The sequence below is a fragment of the Oncorhynchus clarkii genome, chromosome 20 (genome assembly GCF_045791955.1).
Source record: "Oncorhynchus clarkii lewisi isolate Uvic-CL-2024 chromosome 20, UVic_Ocla_1.0, whole genome shotgun sequence".
In the NCBI taxonomy this organism is placed as follows: domain Eukaryota; kingdom Metazoa; phylum Chordata; class Actinopteri; order Salmoniformes; family Salmonidae; genus Oncorhynchus; species Oncorhynchus clarkii.
In genome coordinates, this window is record NC_092166.1 from 88374362 (window position 1) to 88394596 (window position 20235).

General features: G+C 41.5%; 1 protein-coding gene across 2 annotated transcripts in view; it reads left to right on the top strand.

The window, feature by feature from the left end:
• LOC139377020 (DISC1 scaffold protein) overlaps positions 1-17041 on the top strand; it is a 93912-nt gene extending 76871 nt beyond the window's left edge. The window contains exons 12-14 of one of the 2 annotated variants that reach the window (XR_011627985.1): positions 723-766; positions 2332-2376; positions 13311-13338. Coding sequence is in view for 1 of the 2 variants with exons in the window: in XM_071120091.1 (XP_070976192.1) it covers positions 2332-2376; positions 13311-13455; positions 14373-14536 (354 nt within the window). In the remaining variant the exon portion in view is untranslated. Of the gene's footprint in view, positions 1-722; positions 767-2331; positions 2377-13310; positions 13456-14372 lie in introns of those variants that run through there. The other variant, XM_071120091.1, reaches the window with a different exon arrangement.
• The last annotated feature ends 3194 nt before the right edge of the window (positions 17042-20235 follow it).

The window sequence follows — 20235 nt, forward strand, 5'->3', positions numbered from 1 at the left end:
ATCCTCTATATGCCCTGGGGACATTGTGTTGTGGAGGGTAGTATCCTGTATATGTCCTGGTGACCTAGTGAAGGTTATGTTGTAGAGGTTAGTATCCTGTATATGTCCTGGTGACATAGTGTTGTGGAGGGTATTATCCTGTATATGTCCTGGTGACATAGTGGAGGTTATGTTGTGGGGGGTAGCATCCTGTTTATGTTCTGGTGACGTAGTGAAGGTTATGTTGTGGGGGGTATTTGCCTACATGCTATGCAATGCTATGTAAATCTATATGTTTGTAAAAAAATATTGAAAAATACATATCTCTGAAAAATATCTCTGTCTCTCTCTCTGTGTCTTTCTCTTTCTCTCTCTCTGTGACTGTCTCTGTCTCTGTCTCTCTCTCTCTGCCTCTCTGTCTCTCTTTCTGTCTCTCTCTGTCTCTCTCTGTCTCTGTCTCTCTGTCTTTGTCTCTCTCTCTCTTTGTCTCTCTCTTTGTCTCTCTCTTTGTCTCTCTCTCTCTCTCTCTCTCTCTCTTTGTCTCTCTCTCTTTGTCTCTCTCTGTCTCTGTCTCTCTCTGTCTCTGTCTATCTCTGTCTCTGTCTCTCTCTGTCTTTGTCTCTCTCTCTCTCTCTCTCTCTCTCTATCTCTCTCTGTCTCTGTCTCTGTCTCTCTCTGTCTCTGTCTCTGTCTCTGTCTCTCTCTGTCTCTCTCTTTGCTGTTTGTCCTTTATTTTTATGCAGCCTGGCCTGTCCTCCTAACCATCTTTATCTTCAGGACAATGAAGGTGAGACAAGGACATCCATCTTTCCCCCTCTCCTGTGTCTCTGCTGTGTATTTTAACTCTTTTTTTCTCCCAACCAACCCGTCAAACTACCCACAGCGAATATCTTACTGCTCTCCCAAAGACAGAGACACAGAGATAGTCTGTCTGTACATGTAGGTAGAGGTAGTCTGTCTTTACATGTAGGTAGAAGTAGTCTGTCTGTACATGTAGGTAGAGGTAGTCTGTCTGTACATGTAGGTAGAGGTAGTCTGTCTGTACATGTAGGTAGAGGTAGTCTGTCTGTACAAGTAGGTAGAGGTAGTCTGTCTGTACATGTAGGTAGAGGTAGTCTGTCTGTACATGTAGGTAGAGGTAGTCTGTCTGTACATGTATGTAGAGGTAGTCCGTCTGTACATGTATGTAGAGGTAGTCCGTCTGTACATGTATGTAGAGGTAGTCCGTCTGTACATGTATGTAGAGGTAGTCCGTCTGTACATGTATGTAGAGGGAGTCCGTCTGTACATGTATGTAGAGGTAGTCTGTCTATACATGTTGGTAGAGGCAGTCTTTGTATACATGTAGGTAGAGGTAATCTGTCTGTACATTTCGTAACAGTACTGTAGACAGACTGAACACATACAGAACCACAACTACACTACTGTAGATGGATAGAACATACAGAACCACAACTACACTACTGTAGACAGACTGAACATACAGAACCACAACTACACTACTGTAGACAGACTGAACATACAGAACCACAACTACACTACTGTAGACAGACTGAACATACAGAACCACAACTACAGTACTGTAGACGGACTGAACATACAGAACCACAACTACACTACTGTAGACAGACTGAACATACAGAACCACAACTACACTACTGTAGACGGACTGAACATACAGAACCACAACTACACTACTGTAGACGGACTGAACATACAGAACCACAACTACACTACTGTAGACGGACTGAACATACAGAACCACAACTACACTACTGTAGACGGACTGAACATACAGAACCACAACTACACTACTGTAGACGGACTGAACATACAGAACCACAACTACACTACTGTAGACGGACTGAACATACAGAACCACAACTACACTACTGTAGACAGACTGAACATACAGAACCACAACTACAGTACTGTAGACGGACTGAACATACAGAACCACAACTACACTACTGTAGACGGACTGAACATACAGAACCACAACTACACTACTGTAGACAGACTGAACATACAGAACCACAACTACAGTACTGTAGACGGACTGAACATACAGAACCACAACTGCTCACAAAGCAACGCATTCATGTTATATTTTATTTTAATGTGTGTGTGTTTGCATGTGTGTGTGTGTGAATCAGGTCATTTTGGAGATGAATAATTGGCTTCCCCTCATTATGATTATGTTGCAGTTACAAAACACACACACACACACACACACACACACACACACACACACACACACACACACACACATACAACGCATTATTATGTTTTCAATAATTCATGAGGTTGTTATGATTGTTGCTTCAACAAAATGTTCATCTTTTGTTACAGAAATTGGAAGAGTTTTTATTCTGCATGGAGGATGTTCACCCAGAGGTAGGCACCAATTCACTTTCTCTCTACTCTACTGTATGCTAAAGCTTAAGCTAGAGCTAAACATTATTTTAAAGCTAACGATAAAGAACATTCTATGGCTAATAACAAAGATTATTCTAAAGTTGTTGCTAAAAAGTATTTTAAAGCTTTTGATAAATATTATTCTAATGATAAAAATAATTTTGAAGCTAATGATAAAGAGTATTCTAAAACGAATGATAAAGATCATTCTGAAGCTAATGATAAAGAGTATTCTAAAACGAATGATAAAGATCATTCTGAAGCTAATGATAAAGAGTATTCTAAAACGAATGATAAAGATCATTCTGAAGCTAATGATAAAGAGTATTCTAAAACGAATGATAAAGATCATTCTGAAGCTAATGATAAAGAGTATTCTAAAACGAATGATAAAGATCATTCTGAAGCTAATGATAAAGAGTATTCTAAAACGAATGATAAAGATCATTCTGAAGCTAATGATAAAGAGTATTCTAAAACGAATGATAAAGATCATTCTGAAGCTAAGGAAACAAATGATCTAAAGCTAATGATACAATTATTTTAAAGCTATTGATAAATACTATTCTAACGATAAACATTATTATAAAGCCAATGATAAATATTATTTTAAAGCTATTGATGAATATTATTCTAAAGCTAATGATAAATATTATTTTAAAGCTATTGATAAATATTATTCTAAAGCTATTGATAAATAATTTTCTAATGATAAATATTATCCTAAAGCTAATGATAAATATTATTCTAATGATAAATATTATTCTAATGATAAATATTATCCTAAAGCTAATGCATCAAACCAGCAGACTTGCCTTATTGTGGCCCTGAGGCGGTTTTAACCCTGATCTTACCTCAGTGTAAACATTACCTCCAATATAACCTTGATCTGACCTCAGTGTAAACATCAGTGTAAAGATGATGCCGAAGAACATGTTTTTACATGTTCAACACCATAGTGCCCACGAACCTCATCACTAAGCTAAGGACTCTGGGACTATACCCCTCCCTCTGCAACTGGATCCTGGACTTCCTGACGGGCCGCCCCGAGGTGGTAAGAGTAGGCAACAACACGTCTGCCATGCTGATCCTCAACACAGGGGTGTGTACTTAGTTCCCTTCTGTACTCCCTGTTCACCCACGACTGCGTGGCCAAACACGACTCCAACACCATCATTAAGTTTGCTGATGACACAACAGTTGTAGGCCTGATCACCGACAACGATGAGATGGCCTATAGGGAGGAGGTCAGAGAACTGGCAGTGTGGTGCCAGGACAACAAACTCTCCCTCAATTTGAGCAAGACTAAGGAGCAGATCGTGGACTACAGGAAAAGGCGGGCCGAACACGCCAACATGAACATTGACAGGGCTGTAGTGGAGTTGAAGAGTTTCAAGTTCCTAGGTGTCCACATCACCAACAAACTATCATGGTCCAAACATACCAAGACAGTCATGAAGAGGGCACAACACATTGACTCAGTACCGGTACCCCCTGTATATAGCCTCCACATTGACTCTGTACCGCTGACCCCTGTATATAGCCTCCACATTGACTCTGTACCGTAATACCCTGTATATAGCCTCCACATTGACTCTGTACCGGTACCCCCTGTATATAGCCTCCACATTGACTCTGTACCGCTGACCCCTGTATAAGCCTCCACATTGACTCAGTACCGGTACCCCCTGTATATATCCTCCACATTGACTCTGTACCGTTGACCCCTGTATATAGCCTCCACATTGACTCTGTACCGCTGACCCCTGTATATAGCCTCCACACTGACTCTGTACCATAATACCCTGTATATAGCCTCCACACTGACTCTGCACTGTAATACCCTGTATATAGCCTCCACATTGACTCTGTACTGGTACCCCCCTGTATATAGCCTCCACATTGACTCTGTACCGGTACCCCCTGTATATAGCCTCCACATTGACTCTGTAACGTTGACCCCTGTATATAGCCTCCACACTGACTCTGTACTGTAATACCCTGTATATAGCCTCCACATTGACTCTGTAATGTTGACCCCTGTATATAGCCTCCACATTGACTCTGTACCGCTGACCCCTGTATATAGCCTCCACATTGACTCTGTACCGGTACCCCCTGTATATAGCCTCCACATTGATTCTGTACCATAATACCCTGTATATAGCCTCCACACTGACTCTGTACTGTAATACCCTGTATATAGCCTCCACATTGACTCTGTACTGGTACCCCCCTGTATATAGCCTCCACATTGACTCTGTACCGGTACCCCCTGTATATAGCCTCCACATTGACTCTGTACTGGTACCCCCCTGTATATAGCCTCCACATTGACTCTGTACCATAATACCCTGTATATAGCCTCCACATTGACTCTGTACTGTAATACCCTGTATATAGCCTCCACATTGACTCTGTACTGGTACCCCCCTGTATATAGCCTCCACATTGACTCTGTACTGGTACCCCCCTGTATATAGCCTCCACATTGACTCTGTACCATAATACCCTGTATATAGCCTCCACATTGACTCTGTACTGTAATACCCTGTATATAGCCTCCACATTGACTCTGTACTGGTACCCCCCTGTATATAGCCTCCACATTGACTCTGTACTGGTACCCCCCTGTATATAGCCTCCACATTGACTCTGTACCGTAATACCCTGTATATAGCCTCCACACTGACTCTGTACTGTAATACCCTGTATATAGCCTCCACATTGACTCTGTACCGTAATACCCTGTATATAGCCTCCACATTGACTCTGTACTGTAATACCCTGTATATAGCCTCCACATTGACTCTGTACCGGTACTCCCTGTATATAGCCTCCACATTGACTCTGTACCGTAACACCCTGTATATAGCCTCCACATTGACTCTGTACCGTAATACCCTGTATATAGCCTCCACACTGACTCTGTACTGTAATACCCTGTATATAGCCTCACTTGTGTTATTGTTATTGTGTTACTTTTATTATGACTTTTTACTGTATCCTACTTGGTAAATATTTTCTTCTTCTTGAACTGCACTGTTGGTTAAGGGCTTGTTAGTAAACATTTCACGGTAAAATCTACACTTGTTGTATTCGGTGCATGTGACAAATATGATTTGATTTGACCTTCAATTTAACCCTGATCTGACCTCAATGTCAACATGAACTCCACTATAACCCTGATCTGACCTCAGTGTCAATATGATCTCCACTATAACCCTGATCTGACCTCAGTGTCAATATGATCTCCACTATAACCCTGATCTGACCTCAGTGTCAATATGATCTCCACTATAACCCTGATCTGACCTCAGTGTCAATATGATCTCCACTATAACCCTGATCTGACCTCAGTGTCAACATGAACTCCACTATAACCCTGATCTGACCTCAGTATCAATATGATCTCCACTGTAAACCTGATCTGACCTCAGTGTCAATATGATCTCCACCCTGCGTGTATGAACCCCTTGTCCTTTCTATAATGACTTGAAATGAATGATTTCCACTTAGCTACTGCTGCACCGCCCCCCATCTATGTCTTCTCCAGAATTCAGCAGAACTTTTGGGAACTCAATCTTGCTCTCTCTCTTTCTCTCTCTCTCTCTCTCTCTCTCTCTCTCAGTGCATGCTGGGAGTGTTCATAGTTGAGAGACCGTGTGGAGGGCTCTGTCCATACTTACTTTCTTTATTCTTTCCTTGGTCTTTTCTTTCCATTTTTATTTTCTATGGTGGAGGGTTAGCGCGCTGTTAGTGGGTGGAAGGGGACAGAGTTTTAGTTTCCTGGGGGTTGAACGGTGTGGTGTGCACAGCCTTGGGCGGAGGAGACAGGTGTTTTCCTGAGAATGGAGTTAAGGTGGAGGAGATTCTGCTCATGGTCGGTGAACAGGTAGGACCTGAAGTTAAACATTCAGGCATCCAGAATGAACAAAGCTGTGGTTGTGTTGATGAAAAGAGTACAATTTGTGGGTAGGCTGATTGCTAGTGGAATATTTGTAAGGCATGTAATTGTGACGATTTCTTTTCTTTCGACTCCTTCGACAAGGGTTGTAGTTCCCAATCTGCATCTGTTTACTACGGATGATCAAATCAGTCATTTTGGTAAATTTGCTAGTGGTTTCAGGCCAAATTTCTTCAGCCTCCTGAGGTTTAACCTCTTGGATCTCTAGGGGCGCTATTTCATTTTTGGATAAAAAACGTTCCCGTTTTAAGCGCGATATTTTGTCACGAAAAGATGCTCGACTATGCATATTCTTGACAGTTTTTGAAAGAAAACACTCTGAAGTTTCAGAATCTGCAAAGATATTGTCTGTAAGTGCCCCAGAACTCATTCTACAGGCGAAACCAAGATGATGCGTCAACCAGGAAATTAGCAGAATTTCTGAAGCTCTGTTTTCCATTGTCTCCTTATATGGCTGTGATTGCGCAAGGAATGAGCCTACACTTTCTGTCGTTCCCCCAAGGTCTTAGCAGCATTGTGACGTATTTGTAGGCATATCATTGGAAGATTGACCATAAGAGACTACATTTTCCAAGTGTCCGCCTTGTGTCCTGCGTGGAATTCGGTGCGCAATTGCCAGCTGCTTGTACTTTTCCATTTGATTGAGGGGAGAAACCATGCGTCCAAGAACGATATATCAATGAAGAGATATGTGAAAAACACCTTGAGGATTGATTCTAAACAACGTTTGCCATGTTTTCAGTCGATATTATGGAGTTAATTTGGAAAAAAGTTCGCGTTTTGAGGACTGAATTTTCGGGTTTTTTTGGTAGCCAAATGTGATGTATAAAACTGAGCTATTTATAATACACAAAGAATCTTTTTGGAAAAACTGAGCATCTGCTATCTAACTGAGAGTATCCTCATTGAAAACATCAGAAGTTCTTCAAAGGTAAATGATTTTATTTGAAGGCTTTTATGTTTTTGTTGAAATGTTGCGTGCTGGATGCTAACGCTAATGCTAACGCTAAATGCTACGCTAAATGCTACGCTAGCTAGCTACTTTTACACAAATTATTGTTTTCCTATGGTTGAGAAGCATATTTTGAAAATCTGAGATGACAGTGTTGTTTACAAAAGGCTAAGCTTGAGAGATGGCATATTTATTTCATTTGCGATTTTCATGAATAGTTAACGTTGCGTTATGGTAATGAGCTTGAGTCTGTATTCCTGATACCGGATCCGGGATGGGGAGATCAGAGAGGTTAAGAGGCACTGTTGCGCCTTCTTCACCACACTGTCTTTGTCGGTCTGTGTTAACCTCTCTGCACACACGCTAGCGGGCTGAAATTCCACAACATACGGTGATCGCTACATAAATAGTCATATTAAACATTCATGAAAATACAAGTGTCTCACATGTATCAAAAGCCTAGAATCTTGCTAATCCAACTGCATTGTTAGATTTAAAAAAGGATTTACTGCGAAAGAATACGATACGATTATCTGAGCATAGAGCCCCATAAAAAATATTAAAAAATAACCAGCACAGGTGTAACATAATCACAAACTGCATTAAAATAAATCGTTTACCTTTGACGATCTTCGTCTGTTTGCAAAAATACAACGTCGTAACATTAAACATTCTTGAAAATGCAAGTGTCTTACACCCTTCAAAAGATGAGAATCTTGGTAATGAAACACATTTTTCTGATTTAAAATAGCTATTACAGAGAACATATACCATGCTTTTGTTTGAGAAGAGCAATCAACAACAAAAACATTTTCCGCCATGACAGTTTTTACACATTCACATCTGAAGGTAAAATTAATACTTACATTCTGATATCTTGCTCTTATGTCTCTTCCTGAGGGTCCCAGTGATCAAATGAAGTGCCGTTGTCTTTGATAAAATCAATTTTTATAGCCTAAATCGAAACATTTTGTAACCCGTTTGTGCCGTGAATTCCATCTCTATAAATTTTTTGCGGAGCGTTCGACGTAATAACACACGGTAAACAATCGTTTATCTAGTCATGGTTGGTTTCAGTGCATTCCTCTGGATGTTTGCAACACAGCCAAACCACATTGTTTTTTTTGCGGGGAGTATTGACCGAAGTGAACTGATTTGAAGACAACAAGCAATGACTACCTTCGGCACCAATAATTTTAGCGAAGCTTCGTTGATTGACTGTATTTCTGCCCAATGACCACTGATCTTCTTGAAATCTAGCTGGGTAGATAGGCAATGAGCTGAGGTAAACGCCAGTATGTAATGGTTTTTGGTGGGACCACCATTCCTTGTTTGTAAATGCACGCGTAACGAACACCATTCTCGCCTTGACTATCAGAGGAGTTGCTGACAGGATTGTTACGCGCAGCAGTATTTCGGAAAGTTGTTCATTGAAGACATCATGGCAAATAAATCAGGAAAAGCGAAGTCTAAAGTGAAAGTGAGACAGATTTTTTGTTTGAGGAATCTTTGAGTGTTATGATTCAAACAGGAACTGAGGAGCTGTTTCTGCAAGGACAGGACGTACTTCTGGACGGGTAAGTGCTAATGCCATTTTATGAAATATAAATATATACAGTGCCTTGCGAAAGTATTCGGCCCCCTTGAACTTTGCGACCTTTTGCCACATTTCAGGCTTCAAACATAAAGATATAAAACTGTATTTTTTTGTGAAGAATCAACAACAAGTGGGACACAATCATGAAGTGGAACGACATTTATTGGATATTTCAAACTTTTTTAACAAATCAAAAACTGAAAAAATGGGCGTGCAAAATTATTCAGCCTCTTTTCTTTCAGTGCAGCAAACTCTCTCCAGAAGTTCAGTGAGGATCTCTGAATGATCCAATGTTGACCTAAATGACTAATGATGATAAATACAATCCACCTGTGTGTGTAATCAAGTCTCCGTATAAATGCACCTGCACTGTGATAGTCTCAGAGGTCCGTTAAAAGCGCAGAGAGCATCATGAAGAACAAGGAACACACCAGGCAGGTCCGAGATACTGTTGTGAAGAAGTTTAAAGCCGGATTTGGATACAAAAAGATTTCCCAAGCTTTAAACATCCCAAGGAGCACTGTGCAAGCAATAATATTGAAATGGAAGGAGTATCAGACCACTGCAAATCTACCAAGACCTGGCCGTCCCTCTAAACTTTCAGCTCATACAAGGAGAAGACTGATCAGAGATGCAGCCAAGAGGCCCATGATCACTCTGGATGAAGTGCAGAGATCTACAGCTGAGGTGGGAGACTCTGTCCATAGGACAACAATCAGTCATATATTGCACAAATCTGGCCTTTATGGAAGAGTGGCAAGAAGAAAGCCATTTCTTAAAGATATCCATAAAAAGTGTTGTTTAAAGTTTGCCACAAGCCACCTGGGAGACACACCAAACATGTGGAAGAAGGTGCTCTGGTCAGATGAAACCAAAATTGAACTTTTTGGCAACAATGCAAAACGTTATGTTTGGCGTAAAAGCAACACAGCTGAACACACCATCCCCAACGTCAAACATGGTGGTGGCAGCATCATGGTTTGGGCCTGCTTTTCTTCAGCAGGGACAGGGAAGATGGTTAAAATTGATGGGAAGATGGATGGAGCCAAATACAGGACCATTCTGGAAGAAAACCTGATGGAGTCTGCAAAAGACCTGAGACTGGGACAGAGATTTGTCTTCCAACAAGACAATGATCCAAAACATAAAGCAAAATCTACAGTGGAATGGTTCAAAAATAAACATATCCAGGTGTTAGAATGGCCAAGTCAAAGTCCAGACCTGAATCCAATCGAGAATCTGTGGAAAGAACTGAAAACTGCTGTTCACAAATGCTCTCCATCCAACCTCACTGAGCTCGAGCTGTTTTGCAAGGAGGAATGGGAAAAAATTTCAGTCTCTCGATGTACAAAACTGATAGAGACATACCCCAAGCGACTTACAGCTGTAATCGCAGCAAAAGGTGGCGCTACAAAGTATTAACTTAAGGGGGTTGAATAATTTTGCATGCCCAATTTTTCAGTTTTTGATTTGTTAAAAAAGTTTGAAATATCCAATTCATGTCGTTCCACTTCATGATTGTGTCCCACTTGTTGTTGATTCTTCACAAAAAAATACAGTTTTATATCTTTATGTTTGAAGCCTGAAATGTGGCAAAAGGTTGCAAAGTTCAAGGGGGCCGAATACTTTCGCAAGGCACTGTATATATATATATATATATATATATATTCCATGTCAGATATATATATATATTCCATTTCAGATATATATATATATTCCATGTCAGATATATATATTTTCATTTTTTTTATTCAAATGGAATGGAGTAGAACAGCAAACACACACATGACCACTGCGCCTGCTACTCCTCTCCATTTCCATATGAAATAGCCATTGGGTGCTGTTCAGGGGAGGGCAGGCCCACAACAATGGCCGGAGTTGAATGGAACAGCACTTCACCTTAGTGAAGGTTCCCTCTGCGCTCTATACAATACATATCTGTTTAATTTATGTGATGATAAAAGGCTCATACAATACAAATGTTTTTTTAATGTTTTCTTTCACAGTGATAGCGACTCCGACTGGGAGCCCCCGATGCCAAGCTGCCCCCTCTACTCCTGCCTCCAGTGGTGGTCATTTGCCACAGTTCATTACTGCAGGCATGACTGTGCCTCAGGGCCAAAAGGGCACAGCATGGAGGCGTCGTTGTGTTCTGTGTCGCATGAACTGCACCACTTGTTCAGTTTGCCTCTGCTTTACATCAGAAAGAGACTGCTATGGGACATGGCACAGGCAGCAAAATATTGTGTAGAGGACTTCCAAAGGGTGTACTGTTTTTTTTTTTCTTCGTTTTTTTTTTCTATAATTTAAAAAAAAATTGTTTTGTTGTGTGTGTTAGAATTGCTTTTTCATATGTTGTATATAGTTATTTGCACTGTTGTGTATATAGTTATAGGTCATTTCACCAATTCGGCCACTTGGGTACATTTGGGCAACTTGTGTGGGACACCTGAGTGACTTCATGCTAAATGTCATGTAGCTCACCCATTCCTGAAGTTATCAGTCTCAAACGTTGCACAACTACAGTTGCCCTCTTGTGTTATCCATCAAAATTATCTCCAGCATCCTATCTGACTGTGTGGCTATTCTAGTACATGTGAAAGATGATACTACAACAATAAAAAACAGAAAACGTATGCTCTTTCTTTCTCTTTTCGTCCACCAGATCTACTGTGTTATATTCTCCTACATTCAATTAACATTTCCGCAAACTTCAGAATGTTTCCATTCAAATGATACCAAGAATATGCATATCCTTTCCTCTGGGGCTGAGCTACAGGCAGTTAGATTAGGGTATGTCTTCAGGCGGAAATTGAGAACAAGGGATGCAGCCATAAGAGGTTAATATACAGTGCCTTGCGAAAGTAATCGGCCCCCTTGAACTTTGCGACCTTTTGCCACATTTCAGGCTTCAAACATAAAGATATAAAACTGTATTTTTTTGTGAAGAATCAACAACATGTGGGACACAATCATGAAGTGGAACGACATTTATTGGATATTTCAAACTTTTTTAACAAATCAAAAACTGAAAAATTGGGCGTGCAAAATTATTTTAGTTTTTATTGGCCTAATTCTACCCTGCATGCATTGTTTTTAGTTTTCCTCTGGACATGTCGGAGAATCTTACGGAATTCTTCATGCAGGGTTTCAATGGGGTGCTTGTCCCATTTGGTGAAATATTGTTTTGCAAGTGGACCCCACACCTCGCTGCCATAAAGTACAACTGGTTCAATGACACATTCAATTAGTTTTTGCCAAATTTTTTATAGGTATATCAATTTGAATAGATTTTTTAATGGCTTAGAATGCCCTGCGTGCTTTCTCTCTCAGCATCATTAAGGTGTCCAGTTGAGCTTATTTTTAAACCTAAGTAATTGTAGTGTGCAGTACTCTATATTTTTATTTATTTTGTACGAATTGAGAACTTTGGTCTAATTCCCTGAGATCTGGATCTTCTCTGGAAAATCATCATTGTAGTCTTTTTGGATTTTACTGCCAGGGCCCAAGTCTGGCAGTACTGCTCTTGCAGGTCCAGGGTCTGCTGTAGGCCATGTGCTGTGGGTGACAGCAGGCATAGGTAATCTGCGAAGAGTAGGCATTTAACCTCTGAATTGTGGAGACAAACACCAGGGGCTTAGGATGTCTCTAGTATAGTGGCCAATTTTATTGATGTAAATATTGAAGTGTGCAGGGCTCAGATTGCAACCCTGGCGAAGGCCCCGCCCCTGGTTAAAGAATTCATATTTTTTCTTTCCAATTTTAATGCTGTGCATATTGCCAGAATACATTGATTTAATTATGTCATATGTTTTACCCCCTACACCACTTTCAAGAATTTTGTAGAACAGTCCTGTATTCCAAATGGAATCAAATGCTTTTTGGAAGTTGACAAAGCAAGCGTATGTTTTGGTATTATTTTGGTGGACATGTTAATCTATCAGGGTGTGTAGGGTGTAAATATCATCAGTTGTGCGATGTTTTGGTATAAATCCAATTAGTCTTTTCCTCAAGACATTATGCTTATTAAGGAAGTTTAGACCTCTTACATTTATAATACTACAGAAAACCTTCCCCAGGTTACTGTTCACACAAATGCCTCTGTAATTGTTAGGGTCAAATTTGTATCTGTTCTTAAAGATTGGGGTTATGAGTCCTTGATTCCAGATGTCAAGGAAATAGCCTACACTCAGGATCAAATTAAACCGTTTTAATATAGCCAATTTAAATATCCATCACTCCCTCTCTCACCCTCTCTCTCTTTATCTTACCCTCTTTCTCACCTTCTCTCTGTCCCTCTCTCTCTCTCACCTTCTCTCTGTCCCTCTCTCTCTCACCTTCTCTCTGTCCCTCTCTCTCTCACCTTCTCTCTGTCCCTCTCTATCTTTCTTTCTCAGGAGGACAGTGGCAGTGAAGCAGCAGGGCTAACAGCAGACCTGACTATAGAGCTGACCGACCAGTGTGAGGAGATCAGTGATAGGCTGTTGATTCTGGAGGATGACCTCCAGACAGCCATGCAGAACAAAGACCAGGATCTCACTCATATCCTTTACCTGTTTCTGTACGGTGTGTGTGTGAGTTACCAGAGGGTGCGTGTGTGAGTTACCAGAGGGTGCGTGTGTGAGTTACCAGAAGGGGTGTGTGTGTGTGAGTGAGTTACCAGAGGGTGCGTGAGTGAGTTACCAGAGGGTGCGTGTGTGAGTTACCAGAGGGTGCGTGTGTGAGTTACCAGAGGGTGCGTGTGTGAGTTACCAGAGGGGGCGTGTGTGAGTTACCAGAGGGGGCGTGTGTGAGTTACCAGAGGGGGCGTGTGTGAGTTACCAGAGGGGGTGTGTGTGTGTGTTACCAGAGGGTGTGTGTGTGTGTGTGAGTTACCAGAGGGTGTGTGTGTTACCAGAGGGGGTTTGTTTGTGTGTGAGTTACCAGAGGGTGTGTGTGTGTGTGTCTGTCTGTGTGTGTGTCTGTCTGTCTGTGTGTCTGTCTGTCTATGTGTCTGTCTGTCTGGCTGGCTCCGCTAGTTAGACAGGGTATCTGTGGTTCTCTCTGACCACTCTGTCACTCTACAGAGAAGAACCAGAGGATCATTTGGTGCTAGTAGACTGTGGGAAAAGTGTAGTCATGCGGCGTGCAGGTAGATGAGCCTAGAAGCAGGTTTCTCCTACATGTTAACACATTACCTTCTCTTATCTTAACAACTTCTATGTATTGTAGAGAAGCAGAGAGAGAAAAACATTTCATATTTTCTATCCAATCAGCCTCCTCATTAAGAAGGAAAGTGATGAATTGTCATCAGCTCCAGCAGATTGATCAGAGTCGTTATGAATATTATCATGGACATTACAATGTCCACCTCCATCCTAAATCTGCTCAGAGGAGGAAGGGAGTGTATTTTTATATATATCATATATATATATATATAAGTATATCAGCTATGTTCTATTCCTTAACCACAATACCACAGTCCCTGGAGCAGGAGGTAAGGGAGGTGAAGGCTACTCTACACACCATGCTGACACAGCTTAATGATGAGGAGGCAGAGGAGGAGAGAGATAATGAGATCATGGAGGAGGAGGAGGAAGAGGAGGAGGAAGACCAGTATTTCAGTGACAGCTGGGAGATTTGATACAGGAGTCTCGGGTTTCTCCTGTGTTTTATGACCACTCCATCCCAGAGACCCTTTCTGGTGGCTGTCCTCTGACAAACCGCTGACCTCTAACCCATGAACCCGCAAGACTCTGTGAGAGGTTGACATCAGCAATCATATTAATTTACTGTAGCTCCATCTCCTGTACAATTAGACTCTGTTGTGTTGCTGGACAATTCCAGAGAGATTGGACTATAAACCACTATCAGTTTTTATATATTATGGGATGACACTTGACACAATCTAGTAATTTCTAAATATGTTTAAGATAGCAGTTATGTCCAAGTTTGATTTGGGAGAAAAACATTGGATATATATATATATCTTCTAAATATTTTTGACTGTTCTAGTTAGTTTAACCAGGCTGAAACACAGCAGTGCCTTAGGCAGATAAGACTTAACAAAATGTTGTTACTGCTAGAAGACATGGAGATGCTGGTTTCCTCTCAACATTTTATCGGAATCAGAACAGACTGAACAGCTTTTAATAGTAATAATGTTGATGTATGTGGGGTCACTCCAATACGACCTCAGCTCCATCTGTAATATATGACAGTAGAGAAGAACAAAATGGACCAACAGCAGAGAAGGACAAAATGAACCAACAGGAGAGATGGACCAACAGGAGAGATGGACAAAATGGACCAACAGGAGAAATGGACCAACAGGAGAAATGGACCAAATGGACCAACAGGAGAGAAGGAGCAAATGGACCAACAGGAGAGATGGACCAACAGGAGAGAAGAACCAAATGGACCAACAGGAGAGAAGAACCAAATGGAGAGATGGACCAATAGGAGAGATGGACAAAATGGACCAACAGGAGAAATGGACCAAATGGACCAACAGGAGAGAAGAACCAAATTGAGAGATGGACCAACAGGAGAGATGGACCAAATGGAGAGATGGACCAACAGGAGAGATGGACCAAATGGATCAACAGGAGAGATGGACCAAATGGACCAACAGGAGAGATGGACCAATAGGAGAGATGGACCAAATGGACCAACAGGAGAGAAGGAGAAAATGGACCAACAGGAGAGATGGACCAACAGGAGAGAAGGACCAAATGGACCAACAGAAGAGAAGAACCAACAGGAGAGAAGAACCAAATGAACCAACAGGAGAGAAGAACCAAATGGACCAACAGGAGAATTGGACCAGATGGACCAACAGGAGAGAAGGACCAAATGAACCAACTGAAGAATCCCACAGTGTTTCTGTGTTTTCTGTAACAGTCTTCTAAAATATGCTAAATGCTATCCACAGTAGTGTGTGTGTGATTCTAAATGATAACCACAGTAGTGTGTGTGTGTGATGCTAACCACAGTAGTATGTGTGATGCTAAATGCTAACCAAAGTAGTGTGTGTGTGATGCTAATTGTTTATAACTCATTATGATTGCCTTATAGATTTTTTTTGTAATTTTTCTTTTCATTTTTACTCCCTTTTTATTCCCCAATTTCATTATTATAATCTTGTCTCATCGCAGCTACTCCCCAACGGGCTCGGGAGAGGTGAAAGTCAAGTCATGCAACCTCCGAAACATGACCCGCCAAGCCGCGCTTCTTAATAACACCCGCTCGCTTACCCTGGAAACCAGCTGCACCAATGTGTCGTAGGGAACACAGTTCAACTGAAGTCAGCCTACAGGCATCTGGCCCTCCACAAGGAGTCACTAGAGTGCAATGAGAAAAGTAAAGCCCCCCCGCCAAACATTCCCCTAACCTGTGCGACGCGGGGCCAATTGTGCGCCGCCCTATGGGACTATGGGATCGAACCCCAGGCTGTAGTGACGCTGCAACACTGTGATGCAGCATCTTAGACCGCTTCGCCACTAGGGAGGCCAGATTTGATGGTTTTAGTCGATGATATGATTTCTTCAGTGTAGTGCCACAGAGGAGAGGTAAAGCTAAATTGATACTTTGTCTATGTCTTCAGTTAAGGAACTGGGGATGTGGTAAGATCCATAGAAATATCATGAATAGTTCAAGTTAATGAGTGCATAATGAGTGGACTGGCGACCATTACGAGTGTACCCATAGGACCAAAGGAGGAAGTAAAATATCTTCTGTGATTTGTTGATTCAACTCAACTGACATTTCAATTGCATGAGCCACATCAGGTAACATGATTTGAATGAACATTCTACATATTCTACATTACCATGGAAACGATTGCATCACAATAGCAGGCAGCCATGAGTTTCCCAGTCAAATTGGTTCCAAGCCCTTATCATTCTGTTTCTATGGTAGGATCTCTATCTCTACTTTTTAGGATGAAGGGTTTAGAGGAACAGCCCACACTATACGGAAAATGTTGATGAGCACAGAAAAGTTTTTAGTAACTGCTGTTTGTCCACATTTGTCTTTAAAAAAGCACTTTGTTGTTTATTTGTCATATTTGTTGCTTTTGAGAGGAAATGTGTTGCTTTTGACTGGAAATGTGTTGCTTTTGTTTAATGAAGGATTGTTCAGACACTCAGCTACAACATGTTTATTTCACTGGGTACCACTTTGTGTGACTGTACTCTCGGTATTTAACCATAAAGTCTTTGTCTGCGTCCAAAGTGGCAATATGCCATATATTTGTATTGACATGTTTTTTTGTAATTCACTTGTATTTCTACAGGGTGGGGCACCATTGAGATCAGGGTCTCATTTACAAGGGAGCCCTGTGAACATGAACATCATTTATTAACTTAAAATAATATCTATACAATCAATAGAAGATTAATCCAAACAAACAACTCACCTCCCTTAATCTAAACTGTCCAATGGAGACCAGTGAGTCGAACTTCAAGGTGGCCTGAATGCTATTCCATGTGCTGGGGGAATAGAAACTAAAAGCATTTTCCCCAGGTCGGGGGAGACCAGTGGGACCTACAGAACCAGTGGGACCTACAGAACCAGCCAGGCCAGAGAGTGGGTCTGAAAATTGCTGAATCTCCAATTAATACGTGAGCTGAGGTATTGGGGGTATCTCTTAAGAGCCTATTGTTATATAAACAAGTAGCTGGTCCCTTCTGTTAGTCAAACACTCTCAGCCAACAGAACCATACAAAATGCAGTAGTGTGTACTAAATGGTCCCCAGTGGTAAAACACAGTGCTGAGTGATAGACTGAATCTATAGGTTTTTAACAGAGCCTGCTGAATGCATGTAGATTATACAGTATCATTATGAAGTACTGGGAGAAATGTTGCTTCAACACTACTTTTGACCAGGGCTCTGGTGTAAAGTAATGCACAATATTTATTTATTTTTTATTTAACCTTTGTTTAACCAGGAAAAGCCCATTGAGACCCAGAGTCTCTTTTTCAAGGGAGACCTGACCAAGAAGGCAGCAACAATCAATACATCACATCATTAAAACATACAACAATCAATACATCACATCATTAAAACATACAACAATCAATACATCACATCATTAAAACATACAACAATCAATACATCACATCATTAAAACATACAACAATACAACAACATGATCCAGACTACAACAAGTATTTACACTCCTCTGTAACAGTCTCCCATCAATATTAAAACATACAACAACACAACAACATGATCCAGACTACAACAAGTATTTACACTCCTCTGTAACAGTCTCCCATCAATATTAAAACATACAACAACACAACAACATGATCCAGACTACAACAAGTATTTACACTCCTCTGTAACAGTCTCCCATCAATATTAAAACATACAACAACACAACAACATGATCCAGACTACAACAAGTATTTACACTCCTCTGTAACAGTCTCCCATCAATATTAAAACATACAACAACACAACAACATGATCCAGACTACAACAAGTATTTACACTCCTCTGTAACAGTCTCCCATCAATATTAAAACATACAACAACACAACAACATGATCCAGACTACAACAAGTATTTACACTCCTCTGCAACAGAGTCTCCCATCCATATCTTAAATTAATTTAGTGGCACTAACACATCTAGATGAAGCAGGGATTGTAGACTATTCCATTCAGTAGCACTAACACATCTAGATGAAGCAGGGATTGTAGACTATTCCATTCAGAGTCACTAACATATCTAGATGAAGCAGGGATTGTAGACTATTCCATTCAGTAGTACTAACACATCTAGATGAAGCAGGGATTGTAGACTATTCCATTCAGAGTCACTAACATATCTAGATGAAGCAGGGATTGTAGACTATTCCATTCAGAGTCACTAACACATCTAGATGAAGCAGGGATTGTAGACTATTCCATTCAGTAGCACTAACACATCTAGATGAAGCAGGGATTCTAGACTATTCCATTCAGTAGCACTAACACATCTAGATGAAGCAGGGATTCTAGACTATTCCATTCAGTAGCACTAACATATCTAGATGAAGCATGGATTGAAGACTATGTGCACAAGACGGGAAGGCAGTCTTGCCTAATACTGAGAATGTCCTGGGGACTTTAAGTAGCAACCACCTAGCAGACCGGGTATGGAAAAATAGCAACCACATAGCAGACCTGGTATGGTAACATAGCAACCACCTAGCAGACCGGGTATGGTAACATAGCAACCACCTAGCAGACTGGGTATGGTAACATAGCAACCACCTAGCAGACCGGGTATGGAAACATAGCAACCACCTAGCAGACCGGGTCTGGTAACTGCTGGTGGTGAAGGAGACCAGACTACAGAGGTAAAGACTACAGAGGTAAAGAGGGAGTTTACCTGTTGGTTGTGAAGGAGACCAGACTACAGAGGTAAAGAGAGAGTTTACCTGCTGGTGGTGAAGGAGCCCAGACTACAGAGGTAAAGAGGGAGTTTACCTGCTGGTGGTGAAGGGGAACAGACTACAGAGGTAAAGAGGGAGTTTACCTGCTGGTGGTGAAGGAGACCAGACTACAGAGGGAGTTTACCTGCTGGTGGTGAAGGAGACCAGACTACAGAGGTAAAGAGAGAGTTTACCTGCTGGTGGTGAAGGAGACCAGACTACAGAGGTAAAGAGGGAGTTTACCTGCTGGTGGTGAAGGAGACCAGACTACAGAGGTAAAGAGAGAGTTTACCTGCTGGTGGTGAAGGGGAACAGACTACAGAGGTAAAGAGGGAGTTTACCTGCTGGTGGTGAAGGAGACCAGACTACAGAGGTAAAGAGGGAGTTTACCTGCTGGTGGTGAAGGAGACCAGACTACAGAGGTAAAGAGGGGGTTTACCTGCTGGTGGTGAAGGAGACCAGACTACAGAGGTAAAGAGGGAGTTTACCTGCTGGTGGGGAAGGAGACCAGACTACAGAGGTAAAGAGGGAGTTTACCTGCTGACGGGGAAGGAGACCAGACTTCAGAGGTAAAGAGGGAGTTTACCTGCTGGTGGTGAAGGAGACCAGACTACAGAGGGAGTTTACCTGCTGGTGGTGAAGGAGACCAGACTACAGAGGGAGTTTACCTGCTGGTGGTGAAGGAGACCAGACTACAGAGGTAAAGAGGGAGTTTACCTGCTGACGGGAAACGAGACCAGACTACAGAGGTAAAGAGGGAGTTTACCTGCTGGTGGTGAAGGAGACCAGACTACAGAGGGAGTTTACCTGCTGGTGGTGAAGGAGACCAGACTACAGAGGTAAAGACTACAGAGGTAAAGAGGGAGTTTACCTGCTGGTTGTGAAGGAGACCAGACTACAGACGTAAATCAAATC